Source organism: Culex pipiens, chromosome 3, assembly GCF_016801865.2.
Source record: "Culex pipiens pallens isolate TS chromosome 3, TS_CPP_V2, whole genome shotgun sequence".
NCBI lineage: Eukaryota > Metazoa > Arthropoda > Insecta > Diptera > Culicidae > Culex > Culex pipiens.
The window spans coordinates 144,665,483-144,679,945 of NC_068939.1; the positions used below are offsets into that span (position 1 = coordinate 144,665,483).

The 14,463-nt window shown below is 40.3% G+C and overlaps 1 protein-coding gene across 1 annotated transcript in view; it reads right to left on the reverse strand.

Moving 5' to 3' along the window:
* Positions 1-223: 223 nt before the first annotated feature.
* LOC120417124 (uncharacterized) overlaps positions 224-14,463 on the reverse strand; it is a 70,356-nt gene continuing 56,116 nt past the window's right edge. The window contains exon 5 of the mRNA XM_039579101.2: positions 224-1,420. Within this exon, the coding sequence (XP_039435035.1) occupies positions 496-1,420 (925 nt within the window). The 3' untranslated portion in view covers positions 224-495. The remainder of the gene's footprint in view (positions 1,421-14,463) is intronic.

The window sequence follows — 14,463 nt, forward strand, 5'->3', positions numbered from 1 at the left end:
GTTGAATTCGGTTGGTCCCAAGTCTGTTTCATGTTGTTTAAAAATTAATATTGAATCTCCCATAACATGAAAAAATGTAGAAAAATATTGTACTCTTGATAATAATTATCAAAAATCGACCGTATTGACCAAAAATAACAAAATTCTGGTATATTTTTTTGCTCAAGGAAGCAGAAAAGCACTTGAGCCAAATCGGAGGTTTCGGATAATAAAGTAGGACAGGTTCATTTTGTAGTTTTATTTAAACATTCCGTAGTAAAATATTTACAATTGTCTGATTTTTTGTTTTCACTGTAACTCTAGTGGACGGTTTTATTTCACCACATTTCGAACATCTAACTTGTTATGATTTCGTGATTAGTGAAAGGTAACTGCGAAGTTTCTCGTTCGTATGGAGTTATTCGGGCGTTTTCGTACATCGTCTCGAAACTAAACGGTTAATCTTATCGTATCGTATATAAATTAGGCTTCTTATTCGGTAAGTTTTGCGAAACGTTAGTTCACCTTCCCAGCAGCCGGTTGCAGCTTCGTGCGTTGCGGCACCGATGGCTTGAATCCGGCGACACTCTCGAGGGCCGGGGACCGCTTGTACTGGGTGGCCGTTTGGGTGTGCGCCAGCGGGACCGAGTACGCGATGGTGTTGTAGAGGGAGGATGCCGCCGGGATGTGAGATATGGCCGTTGGAGTTGGCTGGGGTTGCTGGAAGTGAAGCTGCTGCGGGGGTTGGTAGATTGGGTAGGTCGAGTGGTGGGGAACCGGGTAGGAGGGTTGGTAGAACTGGTGGGGTTGTTGAGTCTGGGGTGGGTAGTGATGCTGGGGGTGACGGTGGTACGGATGGTGGTAGACCTGAACCGGAACGGCGGGTTTGGTCGGATATTGGTACTGCTTGAGGGGAGTGAACTGGAGGGCACTGGGGACGTAGGAATCAAGAAGACTCGTGGGGGCTTTGTGTTGTACGCCAAGGTAGTTGAGGATTCCGTTGTTTGGCTGGGCCAACGAGGGATAGCTGGATCGGACTTCGTGGTGGATCTGAATGGAAGGCTTGGCTGGCGAGTAGCTGTACTGGACTCCGGAAGTCGGTTGAGCCAGATGGTTGTGGTTGAAATATATCGCGGGTTCGGCGTTCTGCGAGACGGAGTACGCGTCAGCTGCAGCTGGAGTGTGATGCGGTCGCGGGGGAGCCGGCGTTGAGGAAGGTACCGCTGCGTAGACCACTCCGGGGGTCTTCAACGGAGCCGATGCACCACTGGGGGGCGCCGCTGCAGCTGATGGGCTGCTGTTGCCGGTTTCACCATGCGAGTAAGCCTGCACAGCTTGGTTGTTGTTGCCGCCGTGGTTGTCCTGGTCGTTCACATAAGCCGCGTACTGCTGTGCCGAGTGCGGTGGCTGGTAGTAGGACGATGGTATCATGATATAAGCTCTGCAAGAGAGAACGAGACAGAATGTCAGAGTCCGAGAAACACAAAAAAATCAGATCTTTGGAGATTAGCTCATCTTTGCATAACATAGTTTGCTGCGCTTCTTGTGCGCGCTCGCGAAAAAATGCACACTACTGCCCTGGTCAGCATTTCTCGGCACGGCAGTCGGTCAGAGCCAACAGAGCCAGCAGGGGAGGGTATGAGGGAAAACAGAAACGGCCAAGAAAAATCAAATAAATGGCCAAATGTGGTCGCAGTGGCGCACTGTGTGCGCATTCGGTGGGCATCATTAAAGGATTTAGTGGTTTGATATTCCAGCTAATTATGAATACAATCTACAATCGATTATCTGAAGTCCTCGCAAAAAACTTATATTGATCAAATCATTCGATTATCCGAAAGCCTTTTTTCACTTTGGATAATCGAATCACTTTTTTTAATTTTAGATGGTCTAGTTGAGGATTTTCAGTGTATTTAAAATACTCAACAATTTTACCCACAACTTCACCCACCGTGTCCCATCAGACTCATCAATGAATGTGTATATTTGTTGTGACTGCTGCAATGGCTAACAAATTGTAAAATACAATAATTGCTCCCGCGCCCCGCATGTTGCCACCATCAACAATCAAATGGGGTGGATTTCCTACCGAAAGCTTCTGCGAGCAATTTCGGCTGATCGTGAGTGATGATGATCATGATGAAGAGCTGATGCCCAGCGAACCGCAAAATTCGCGAGGGGTGGCCTTTGACCACGCATGGGCTCTTCCATAAAAACTCAAAGTTGGGTGCAGTTGTAGGACGGTGAGTGAAATTGCGCGGTTATTTGGTGATGATTTTCGCCTCTTGGTGCGAAAATAGATTGGAGCGTAGATATCAGCGGCGAGGATCATCGCAGTGTTGTGAGTCAACGGCCTATTGGGTAATGATGGAGGTCTAAGATGGTTGATGATGATGGTGTTGGGCATCGGCGTGGAGCTCCCTTTGATTGGCGTTGATTGAGCTAATTTGGACAATTTCGACATTTTGCGCATTACTGGGTGAAGGTTGCATCTGTGTGGCTAAAGTGTGGTGTGTTTTGGTTGCTTGAGTGATTTTAAACCCTAATTTGCTGAAGCTTACTGTTATTAGAAAATATTTTCTTCCAAATCAACAAATTAATACTTTTGAATTTGAGTAAAAATGTAACCCATATTGATTTTTTGCAGCTTTAGAATTATTGTATTTAAAAGACCAGTCTTGATTATCAAAAATCCTAGTTGAATATTCACTTCAGGTGACTCAATGACAAAATAACATCGTTTTCTTAATTTGGATTGCTTAACTCAAATATAATCCCAAAACAATTTTAAAGGCAGTGAAGGAATAATGGTAATGTTAAAGGCAGTACTCAAGTTACGAAACAACCTGGACCTGCGATATTTGAGCAACTGGAAGAGCTCAATCGTCAGCAGCAGCAGCTAGCAACAGCGTTGGAGACTCTTCGAGAAGGCTAGGTCAGCACAGTGTCACCCGACACTTCCTGTTGATCGACGACGGCATGAGCAACGGCATCGGACACCACCAGCAACTCAGCACCCAGCCAGCATTCCTGCCTGCGTAGGGACTTTAGGGACTAGCGCAGGCCTCTGTATAATTTCATTTTGCTTCTAATAAATCACTCAGTTTCATTACCTCGACGTGAGCGGACCTTCAGTCCGGGATTCAAAATTTTTTAAAAAAACATTCCGAACTACCAGATTGTTAAGTGGCGCAGTCGTGGTCTGCCCGTGGAGTGCGCGAGTGATTAGTGAAATTTAACAGCGGGACCAGCACCGGAAGAATACTAGTGATTGGAGAACGCAACCGTGAGAATATCGGACTTAGATTTCGTGATTGCACGCCACCAATCGGAGCAGAGAACCTACAGCTCACCCGGAAAGAGTGATTAGTGAAATTCAGCGGCGGGACCAGCACCGGCAGAATACTGGCGAACGGAGAACGCAACCGAGGGGATATCGGACTTGGATTTCGCGATTACACACCACCGATCGGAGCGAAGAACCTACAACTCACCCGGAAGGAACCCATCTTTGAAGGAACATCAAGGATTAGCGGTGAGTGAGAAAATATAATAGTATAATAAATTCTTTCGGAAATAGAAGTGAAGCCGCTTTAGGAGAAAGAAACTGTGTCAAATTTAGCTGCAAGATTTTCTTTTTTTTTGCTTTTTCAAAAATTATCATCTTGGTCGTGTTTAAAGAAAAATTTAATCAAAATCTGTGTTTAACGAAAACAGAAGAAAAGTGAGTGAAAAATTAATCAAAACGAAATAGTGTAACGAAATCAGAAGAGGAGCAAAATTGTATTTATAAAATTAATTTTTAAATCGCTTTTTCAAAATTATTTTCTCAGTCGTGATTTTATGCTAACACGTAAAATGGCGGAAGAGATTCAAGCTGCTTTAGACAAACTTCGTGAAGATTTAGAGCGGCAACGATTGGAAATTGTCGAGTTACAAGGTCGTAATGAAAACGAATTATTCGGGGATCCTTCTGATGACCTCGAAGCTGCAGTAGAAATGCCAATACCTGAAAATAATTTCAAAGCTTCAAAAATTCCAGATGCTATTAAAATGATCGTACCCTATCATGGGGACCCAAAAACACTTGCTACTTGGATCCGGTCTGTAGAAGAAAAAGTAAAATTTGCTTCTGAAGACTGCCCATCCGAGAGAGACCGAAAAAGGGCATGGCCACTATGGATCAGTGTTATTCGTGACAAAATTTTGGATGAAGCAAACAATGTTTTAGTGGCGAACCACATCCCTACCGATTGGGAAGCCATAAAAACCGCGCTCATTGATCAATTAGGAGACAAGAGAGACTTGAGCACTCTCGTCACAAACATTTCATACCTGGAGCAAGGAGCAAAAGACATTGTCCAATTTTACAAAGAATGCAGAGAATTACTCTCTGACATTACCGCCAAAATATCTATAGATCGAGAATTGGAAAGTTGTGCCAGAACACTAACCGGAAATTATGAGAACATGATTATGAACTCATTTATCGATGGGCTTAATGACCCATATTCAACATTAACTAGAACATCCCAGCCTAAATCATTGCTAGAAGCTTATCAGAATACACTTGATCAATTTAACGCAAATCAAAGAAAAAAACAACGCTTGAGAACGACGACCCATAGCCATAAAATTACATCTCATAAATATGGCCCAGTTGTCAAATATAATTCATTTTCCCAATCTACAACACCAAACAATCAACAAATACCATTACAATCGTATTCTCAACCAGGGCCATCCAAACCTTTTTTCAAACCATCGTTTCCTCAATCGAAACCCCAGCTTCTTCAAATAAAAGCCGACCCATCGACCCAAACTAGACAAAATCGGTGGCCTTATCCACAAAGACAAGGTGGCGTAAATTATCATGAAGCTCCTGAAGAAATTCAAACAGAAGAAGAAGTAGAACAAACACCTGAGGAAGTCGAAGATCTAAATTTTTGTTTAACGGACGAATTGGAGAACGAAACCTAACTAATAATTTCCTCCCCTACTACGAAATAAAATCAAACAATTTTGGAAAAATTCGGCTATTAATAGACACTGGTGCGAATAAAAATTACATTAATCCAGATATTGTACCGAAGCATGCAATTGCTCTAGGAACAAACCATAAAATAAAAAATATTAGTGGAAGTTACAATGTAAGCAATTATACACGCTTCAACCCTTTCGAAAAATTCTTTAAAAACTTATCACCACAAAAATTCTTTTTATTTAAATTTCATAATTTCTTTGATGGACTTATAGGATTTGAAACCCTTCGATCAATCAATGCTATAATTGATACAGGTTCGAATTCACTAAAAATCGGAGACACCATCATTCCCCTCAATAAAAAGCTACCCGATAGCATTATCTTAAACGCAAACGAGACCAACATAGTTTCGGTTCCAACAGTTCAAGAAAATGGTGATTTTTTAGTAGAAAATGACCTACCTATAGCACCTAACATTTTCATACTGTCTGGGGTGTATTCATATCAAGATAGAAAAACTAATATCCTCGTTCATAATGGTAATACCAATGAACAGAACCTGAACATTGGTGGGCTCCTAGATTTCGGAATAAACAATTTTGAAATGAAAAGTCCAATATTCAAACCAAACAAAAATAAACTTTTTGAGCAATTAAGACTAGATCACCTAAACCAGGAAGAGAAAAAACAAATTTCGAAATTGATCCAGTCCTTCCAAGACATTTTCTTTCTTGAAGGACAAAAACTTAGTTTTACCAATGCAATCAAGCATAAGATTAACACATCAGATGAACTTCCGGTATATACGAAAACGTACCGATACCCTTATTTCCACAAAGAAGAAGTACGTAAACAAATCGACTCCATGTTAAATCAAGGAATTATTCGTCCCTCAATTAGCCCATGGTCGTCACCCATTTGGATTGTCCCAAAAAAGATTGACGCTTCAGGCCAAAAGAAATGGCGACTAGTTGTGGATTATAGAAAGCTCAACGAAAAAACCGTAGGTGACCGCTATCCAATTCCTAACATTACGGATATACTTGACAAGCTAGGGCGATGTATGTATTTTTCAACCCTAGATTTGGCCTCTGGATTTCACCAAATCGAGGTGAACGAAAGAGACATACAAAAAACTGCGTTCAACGTAGATAGCGGACATTACGAGTTCGTCAGAATGCCATTTGGCTTAAAAAATGCGCCTTCCACGTTCCAACGTGTTATGGATAACATTCTACGTGAACATATTGGGAAAAGATGTCTCGTCTATATGGACGACATCATAGTTTTCTCAACGAGCCTTCAAGAACAAATTCAGAACCTTAAAAGCGTTTTTGAGTCGCTTGCGAAAGCCAATATGAAAATTCAGCTCGATAAGAGCGAATTTCTTCGTAAAGAGGTGGCATTTCTGGGACATGTGGTAACGCCTGAGGGTGTAAAACCAAATCCCGAAAAAATTGCAACTATTTCTAATTGGCCTATACCCAAAAACGAAAAAGAATTAAAAGGATTTTTGGGAGTGATGGGTTACTACAGAAAGTTCATCAAAGATTTTGCTAAAATAGCAAAACCTCTGACAAGCTGTCTCAGAAAAGGAGAATCTATTACTTACACCAAGCCTTTTCTTGAAGCATTTGAAAAGTGTAAATCAATACTGACCAGCAGCCAGGTACTGATTTACCCAGATTTCGAAAAACCGTTTATTCTTACGACAGACGCGTCGAATTACGCTATAGGAGCAGTTTTATCTCAAGGTCCGGTTGGTCAAGATAGACCGATCGCATTTGCTTCCCGCACACTCTCTAAAACTGAAGAAAACTATTCTACTATTGAAAAAGAACTACTTGCTATGGAATGGGGTTGCAAATACTTCCGACCATATTTATTCGGCAGACAATTCACACTTTTCACGGACCATAAACCACTAACGTATGCCATCGACCTCAAGGATAAAACTGGCAGGCTCAGCCGCATGGCAGTTCGCATGAAAGAATATGAAGCACATGTAAAATATCGCCCTGGTAACCAAAATGTCGTTGCCGACGGACTTTCCAGAATTCCAAGTAACAGTAGAGAACTGGAAGTAAATGTTAACGATCAGAGCGATTCAACATCAGATGACGCGACGGTACATTCTGCGGATTCAGACGATGGAGACTACATCCCCATGACTGAATTGCCTCTAAATTATTTCAAATCTCAGATCATTCTTAAAATAGGGGAGCAAGACGAAGAGATTTATGAAGAAATATTCCCCGGTATACATCGAAGAACTGTTACGAGAATTAATTTTGGAGTTCCCTTCTGCATAAGATTGTTTCGAGAAAAAATGCACCCCACAAGAATAAATGGTATACTATGCCCTGAGAGTATCATAAATACTCTGCAGGTTACATTTAAAAATTACTTTTCAAGGGCTAAAACATTCAAAATAAAGCTAACACAATCTCTTTTACAGGACTTAAAAACAATAGAGGAACAAGAGTTGGTAATCAAGACAACCCATGAAAGGGCTCATCGAGGCATTGATGAGAACCATACCAGCATCATCCGAAAATTCTATTTTCCTCAAATGAAGAAAAAGATTACGTCTCACATAAACCTTTGTGAAACATGTCTTGAAAACAAATATGAGCGAAACCCATACAAGATCAAATTCGCAGATACTCCCATCCCAAAAAAACCTCTCGATATAGTTCATATCGATGTTTTTGAATCTAGACCAAACCTTTTCCTATCCGCCGTAGATAAACTATCCAGATTTGCTATCATCATCCCAATAAAATCCCGGTCAATACCAGATCTTAAAAAAGCCATTTTGAAGCTTATCACATCGTACGGAACTCCATGCATGTTAGTTAGCGATAACGAACCTGCATTGAGATCTACGGAGATCCGAGGCCTTCTGCATCGGTTAAATTGTGAAACTTACTACACACCCAGTGACACTAGCCAAGTCAATGGGATTGTCGAAATTTTCCATAGAACACTTTCGGAAATATTCCTCTGCATGAAGCAGAAATTTGAAGATCTCTCAGATAAAGAGATCTACAAATTAGCAACATCATTATACAACACAACGATTCATTCCGTAACCAAACTTAAACCGATAGAGGTTTTTTTCGGAATTAAAGAAGGGGAAGAGAGACCCTTGAATTTAGAAACAATATTAGAAAATAGAAACGCAATTTTTGACGAGTTGATTTTGAAACTAGAACAACAACAAAAGAAAACTAACGATTATCGCAATAAAAGTAGAGAGCATGAACCACATTTAGACACAAATGAATCAGTGTACAACAAACTTCAAGGGATTAGAAACAAAAAACGCCAAAAATACAAAAAACAGAAAGTTAGAGAGAACAGGAGAAAAACTTTCATAGATTGCAGAAACATAAAACTTCATAAATCCAAATTAAAACGGAAACGAAAACTCTAATAATACTCTTTTTTGCAGATGTACTACCCAATCTCGATTTTCATCAACTTAACTCTCATCATGGTTTTTGTCACTACTTCTCATTTGACGATACGAAATTTGAATGAGGATCCAATTCTCTTAACGGAACTCAGAAATTGTAAATTACAAAGTGGCACTTTGAAAATTATACACCCCATCAATCTCTCAGCTATCCAAGAATCAGTGGATTATTTGGCTACAACATTTTATAGCAGTTCAGCTAGCAAGAACCCTTTAGGGCAAATAGCTAAACAAAAATTTAAAATATTATATAGCAACCTAATGCAAATCAAACCTGTAGTAAAGCACAGGCAAAAAAGATGGGACAGCTTAGGTACGGCATGGAAATGGCTCGCTGGCTCACCGGACGCCCAGGATCTTCGCATTATCAACAGCACCATGAACGAGCTGATTACTGAAAACAATAACCAAGTCGACGTTAACAACCGATTCAACAAAAAGATTGCTGAAATCACATCCAGCATCTCCCAAATCATCAATACACTGGCAACAAACGAAGTACAGAACGAGATTTCCATCCTCGTCACCATCACCAATATCGACATGATGAATAAGGTATTGGAGGACATTCAGGACGCCATAATTCTATCAAAGAATTCCATAATCGCGAACAGACTGTTAAACGCCCAAGAGTTAACATTTATCCGATCCTTACTGATAGAAGAGGGAGTCAACTCGGATCTTCCAGATGAAGCCCTCCAGCATGTGACCCCGAAATTCGCTGTCAACAAGGAATTGTTGCTATACATCCTTCACGTTCCCCGACTATTCAGCAAAACTGTTCCAATAATTCAAGTCTACCCGTTGGCCCACAAAAACCAAATCATCTTTGGATACCCGGAATTTTTCATCAAAGACGGTTCCACACTATACACAACAAACCATCCAGACGAGTTTGTTCAGAAACTAACGTATCTTGAGAAAATACAAGACACTTGCATTTATCCGCTGATATTTGGAACACAGTCCAGATGTAATGCGACATTTTTCAATGATACAACCCAAATGCTTATCTCCGAAAAAGCACTTCTGATACAAAATTCCTGGAACGGCATGCTTCAAACGAACTGCGGACCAGATAATCGAACTCTTAGTGGAAACTTCGTCATTGAATTCATCAATTGTTCAATCACATTTAACAATCAAACATACCAGAATGAAGAGATCACCCGTGAAAGCAACATAATCTACGGAGCATTCCACAACTTTAATGCTAACTGGACTTACAAGCAAAGATTGGACATCTCTTCGATCAACAACGAAACCTTGGGAAACAGGAAAAAGTTAGACCACGTTTTTCTCGAACAGTATCACCTCAAGCTACAGATTTGGACGGTAATTGGTGGATTATCAGTAACGTACATCATCATTTTGTTCATCGTGTTCGCAGTTGCTAAAATTCTTTTAGACCATCGCGGATCGGGACGCTCCGAACTTCATGAGGGAGCAGTTACGAAACAACCTGGACCTGCGATATTTGAGCAACTGGAAGAGCTCAATCGTCAGCAGCAGCAGCTAGCAACAGCGTTGGAGACTCTTCGAGAAGGCTAGGTCAGCACAGTGTCACCCGACACTTCCTGTTGATCGACGACGGCATGAGCAACGGCATCGGACACCACCAGCAACTCAGCACCCAGCCAGCATTCCTGCCTGCGTAGGGACTTTAGGGACTAGCGCAGGCCTCTGTATAATTTCATTTTGCTTCTAATAAATCACTCAGTTTCATTACCTCGACGTGAGCGGACCTTCAGTCCGGGATTCAAAATTTTTTAAAAAAACATTCCGAACTACCAGATTGTTAAGTCTCAAACCCCGATGGTTTGACACCAACTGTTGTCAAACGAACGGGGTCACTTTTTAGTTTGACACCCCTTTTACACGGAGTTCACACACATCACCAAACGTTTGTTTTGATAGTGTGCGTCACTTTTTAGCTTGACTTTGACCAACCAATGGGGTACAAACTAGAGAGCCTGGAGCTTATTAGCGAACGGTCATCTCAAACCAAAAGTAACAATCGAAGCACGAGAGCTGTCAAACGGAGGTACCAATCGAGCATGACCGTTCTCTTATAAGCTCCAGGCTCTCTAGTACAAACTTAAAAAGTGTCAAACGAAAAAGTGACCAACCACCGGGGGTTGAGTGTATAACACTCAAATTCAACTTAATTGGAAATGAAGTTCGATCTCGGATTCGGGAAGAAAAATAATATTCACCTTAAGATTGTAGATCAACATATAATTTATTATTCCTGACCTATTCACACCATCTAAGGTGCAAATACACCCAAAGTTAAAGAACGAGGGGATAGTCCTCACGAAAATAAACGTGAGGAAAGTGCTATATTGCGAGAGTATAGTCCTCTCGCGTGTTCATTCGTTCATTGGAACAGTTCATCCTATGAGTGGCTTATATGGACAAACGACCGCCATTAAGTCACCGAACCATGGTGGCCCATACGGCAAAGGCACGGTTCAATATGCCGAAGATCTTGGGTTCGAGTCTCGGTACCGGTACTTTTTTTTTTTGATAGATGAACTTTTTTGGAAAATGAACCATGAGTAAAGTACTCTCGGTAATTTCGGGATTTATCCTCTCCGTCCGCACACAGTACCATTTTACTACCGAATCGTGCTCTTTATCCTCTCGTATGCCGATGCCCAGTTCTGGGTGTACGTCAAAAATCTTGAAAGGGCTGTAACTTATGCAAAATTCAATTAGATTTCAAAATTCGTAATTGAGTTTGAAAACTGTGATATTTTTACGCTTTTGTTGCATGTTTGAAGTCCTTTTAGGAGCATTTTGAATTTTTAAATTTCATTGCACTTTGCCTTAGTTACAGTCTTTTTTAAAAATTTTTAACGTTTTTAAACCTTTAAACATTGTGTGATTTGCCCCACTTCTCGTTGACCTGGAATGCTCATATAAGGCCCAGATGATAGTTTTATGAGTAAAAACATCCCCTGACAAATTCAGCAAGATTGATGTGGACCAAACGACGTCTCATACAAAGGGGTATAAGACCTTGTTCGTGGACTCGCTCCGAAGGCTTTAAAAACTAAGAAATATTTTGGCGTTTTTTACATTTTTAATGGGGGTAACAAAAATGTTCAAAAAACTACCTTCAATTTTCAAAACCTTTGCCTTTTAGTGTAAAGCAAAAATGATAATATCCTTGATGACTTGCTGTTGGCTCTGAGTAAGCTACTTAGCAAGTGAGTGGAATAACTCACTACCAATGCTCACGTGTTTCACTAATCTGCACACAGCAGTTTGTTTATTAGCGCTAGCCGCGTGAGTTGATAATCACACAGAGTAACAAACATTTTTTTTTTAATGAAAGACCAATTGCAGAATATTGCTAACTATCAAGAAAACTTGCAGTACAGTGTTATTTTTGCTATTTGACCTGTCAATAAAAACTTTGTTCACAATGCACATACAAATAACCGGAGATTTGACTCGTCGCAGCATTCAAAAGTGCAAAGTCGTCAAGGAAAGACACAATGAACAAAGTTTTGTTCTGTCTCGTGCTAGTGGCTGTTCTAATCGGCGCTATCAACGGCCAACAGGATGAAGATTCGAAAAAGTACTGTCCATCGATTGCCAAACTGAAGTGTAGGAAATCGTGTCTCTGCGTAACCAGTCCGGATAGTGCTGGAAATTGTCCGACCGGATTCCAGCTCAACAGTGTGTGGGAAGAATGCACAGTTAATATGGTGCTTGCCTAAAGGCTAAGATTGATGAAAATCGAATAAAAAGTGATGGAAACCTTCAGAAGTCAACCGCTTTTTATTTGAAATAAATCAATTTCCATGCAGTGTAGCATCCTAAACTAACCTAATTAAACAAACAGTGGCCCGTTCGCTTCTCAAGTCTGTTTCAAATTTTATGTACTAATCCGTAGCATTTGCGCCTTTCAAATCGTATCCCTCGAAGTGGTTGTGGTGGTGGCAAAACAAGATAAATCGCCACCGCGATCCACCTGTTTGGAGCAGCAGTCTGCAGTCCCCCTTGATAGCCTTACCTTGCCAGCGTTTGATCCCCTTGGCCAGATTGCAAATTTCCATAGCGAAAAGCGCTCTCTTCCCAGTAATATAGCCGTCGTCATTCCAAACCGCTCATCATCATCGCCGCCACGGTTGTTACGTAACGTCGACTCGTCGGAAATCCAGGCCACCAGCCAGTTGTTTGTGGGCAAGATAATGTGTCCAGTATTTATTTATTATTGAGAAAAAAAGGGTGGTGAGACCTTCCACATACCCTCAGCCGACGACGGATTGATCCAATTTCCATCACAATAAACGTTTGAGGCGAAAAAGTTATCAGCTGTAACAATATGTGATCAAATGAATGTTATCTCTCGCTGCCGTCACTACCGGGTTTAAGTCTTTTCAATCAAAATAAATTACTGAATGAGACAAATTATTTATGTGTTTATAATTCAATCATTGATCTAAATCTTAGTAATAATCCTAGCAGTTTTTCAAACATGAATGTTTTGTTTGCATAACTCCTTCAAACCTGATCGAAATTTATCGAATGCATCATAGTAGGACTGGTTGATATAGTTCTAATTTACAATAGTAAAACTAATTTCTAAATCAATTTAATAGCAATTTTAGATGATAACTGTCTTTTTAACACTGGAACGCCCAACGCATGTCCAACTTACACGGGCGCCCAAGCCTCCCAAAATTAGTGGAACGGTAACTTCAACTCGCTGCCCGAGCATGGGTAAATAACAAGAGAAATGTGTAATAATACCTTTCTCTGGTATCAATAGAAAATTTTGGTATTTCTGAACCCTTTAAAATTTGTCTTAAGGATTATGCAAGTGCAAAATTTGGTATCATACCAATTTAAGGTATTGTTTTTATATTGCAAAATTGCAGGATTTGTCAATGGGCGGACACCACATTTTGGTATTCTTTTGGTATTACAGTATTTTACCAAATTCCTCAGAAACTATGGGAAAATTTTGAACAATTTGGATGTCTCAAAGCGAATGCCTTCATGGAAAACCGAAAATTTCAAACTTGATTTTAAACATTTTTGATATACCCAAAATACCAAATACCAAAATCTGATTTTCCAAGGGCGCGGGAATACCTAAAAATAAAACCATGGCAATACCAAGTTTTGGTATTCAAGCAATGTTCAAAAATCCAGAAGACCTCAACTTGGTATTGAAATGGTTTTATTTTGTGGTATTATTTTACCATTGAAATAACATGGTTTGGTATTGTTGTGCCCTTCCACATACAAGACTTTGGTATGATTTCATGATATTTAACCATCTATTACTGGGCTACCAAGGGCACATTTTGGTCCCTGTTATATGCCCATGTAATACTTAAATTTGGTACTCCCGTTTATTTAGCCCTGCTCGGGTGGATCTCGGGCATTACTCAACCAATCGGAACGATTCTTGTTTCCAGTGATTTGTAAGAATGTCTAGATTATCCTTGAATTTTGCAGAACCTGATTTGAACAAATCTGTATTTTTTGCGACTGAAAACAGCGTTCCACCTTTTTTAAAACGAACCAGCGAGTTGAAGTTACCGTTCAAACTTTTTTGGAGCCTTGGGCGTTGGAATGTTAAACAAGCGAAGTTCTTATGATTTTCTCTACTATTAGTATTATCAGTTTTCTGTACTAAAATATTAAAAATTATTTCGCAGGAAATTTCTCCATTTCTCTAAAAAAAAAATGGAAAAAACCTAGCTAGAAATTGTTTTCATTTTTATCAAATAAACCCCCTCCCTAGCTCGAAACCACATGCTTTGGATTAAAATGCTGAACTCTGTCAGACCGTACAATTTAGTAAGATTGCGTACCATAATTTCTAATAGTTCTAACATTCCCCTAATGATCGGGATCCAGTCTCCTCCGAGATCTCTCTCACGCTCAGTCTCCTTAATGTAATGTTATTTGTACCGATCATCTGCGGGACCACTTACGTAACTCGGCAGCGAATTAAACAGCTGCTCGAGAGCACAGCTAAAGATTGTACTTT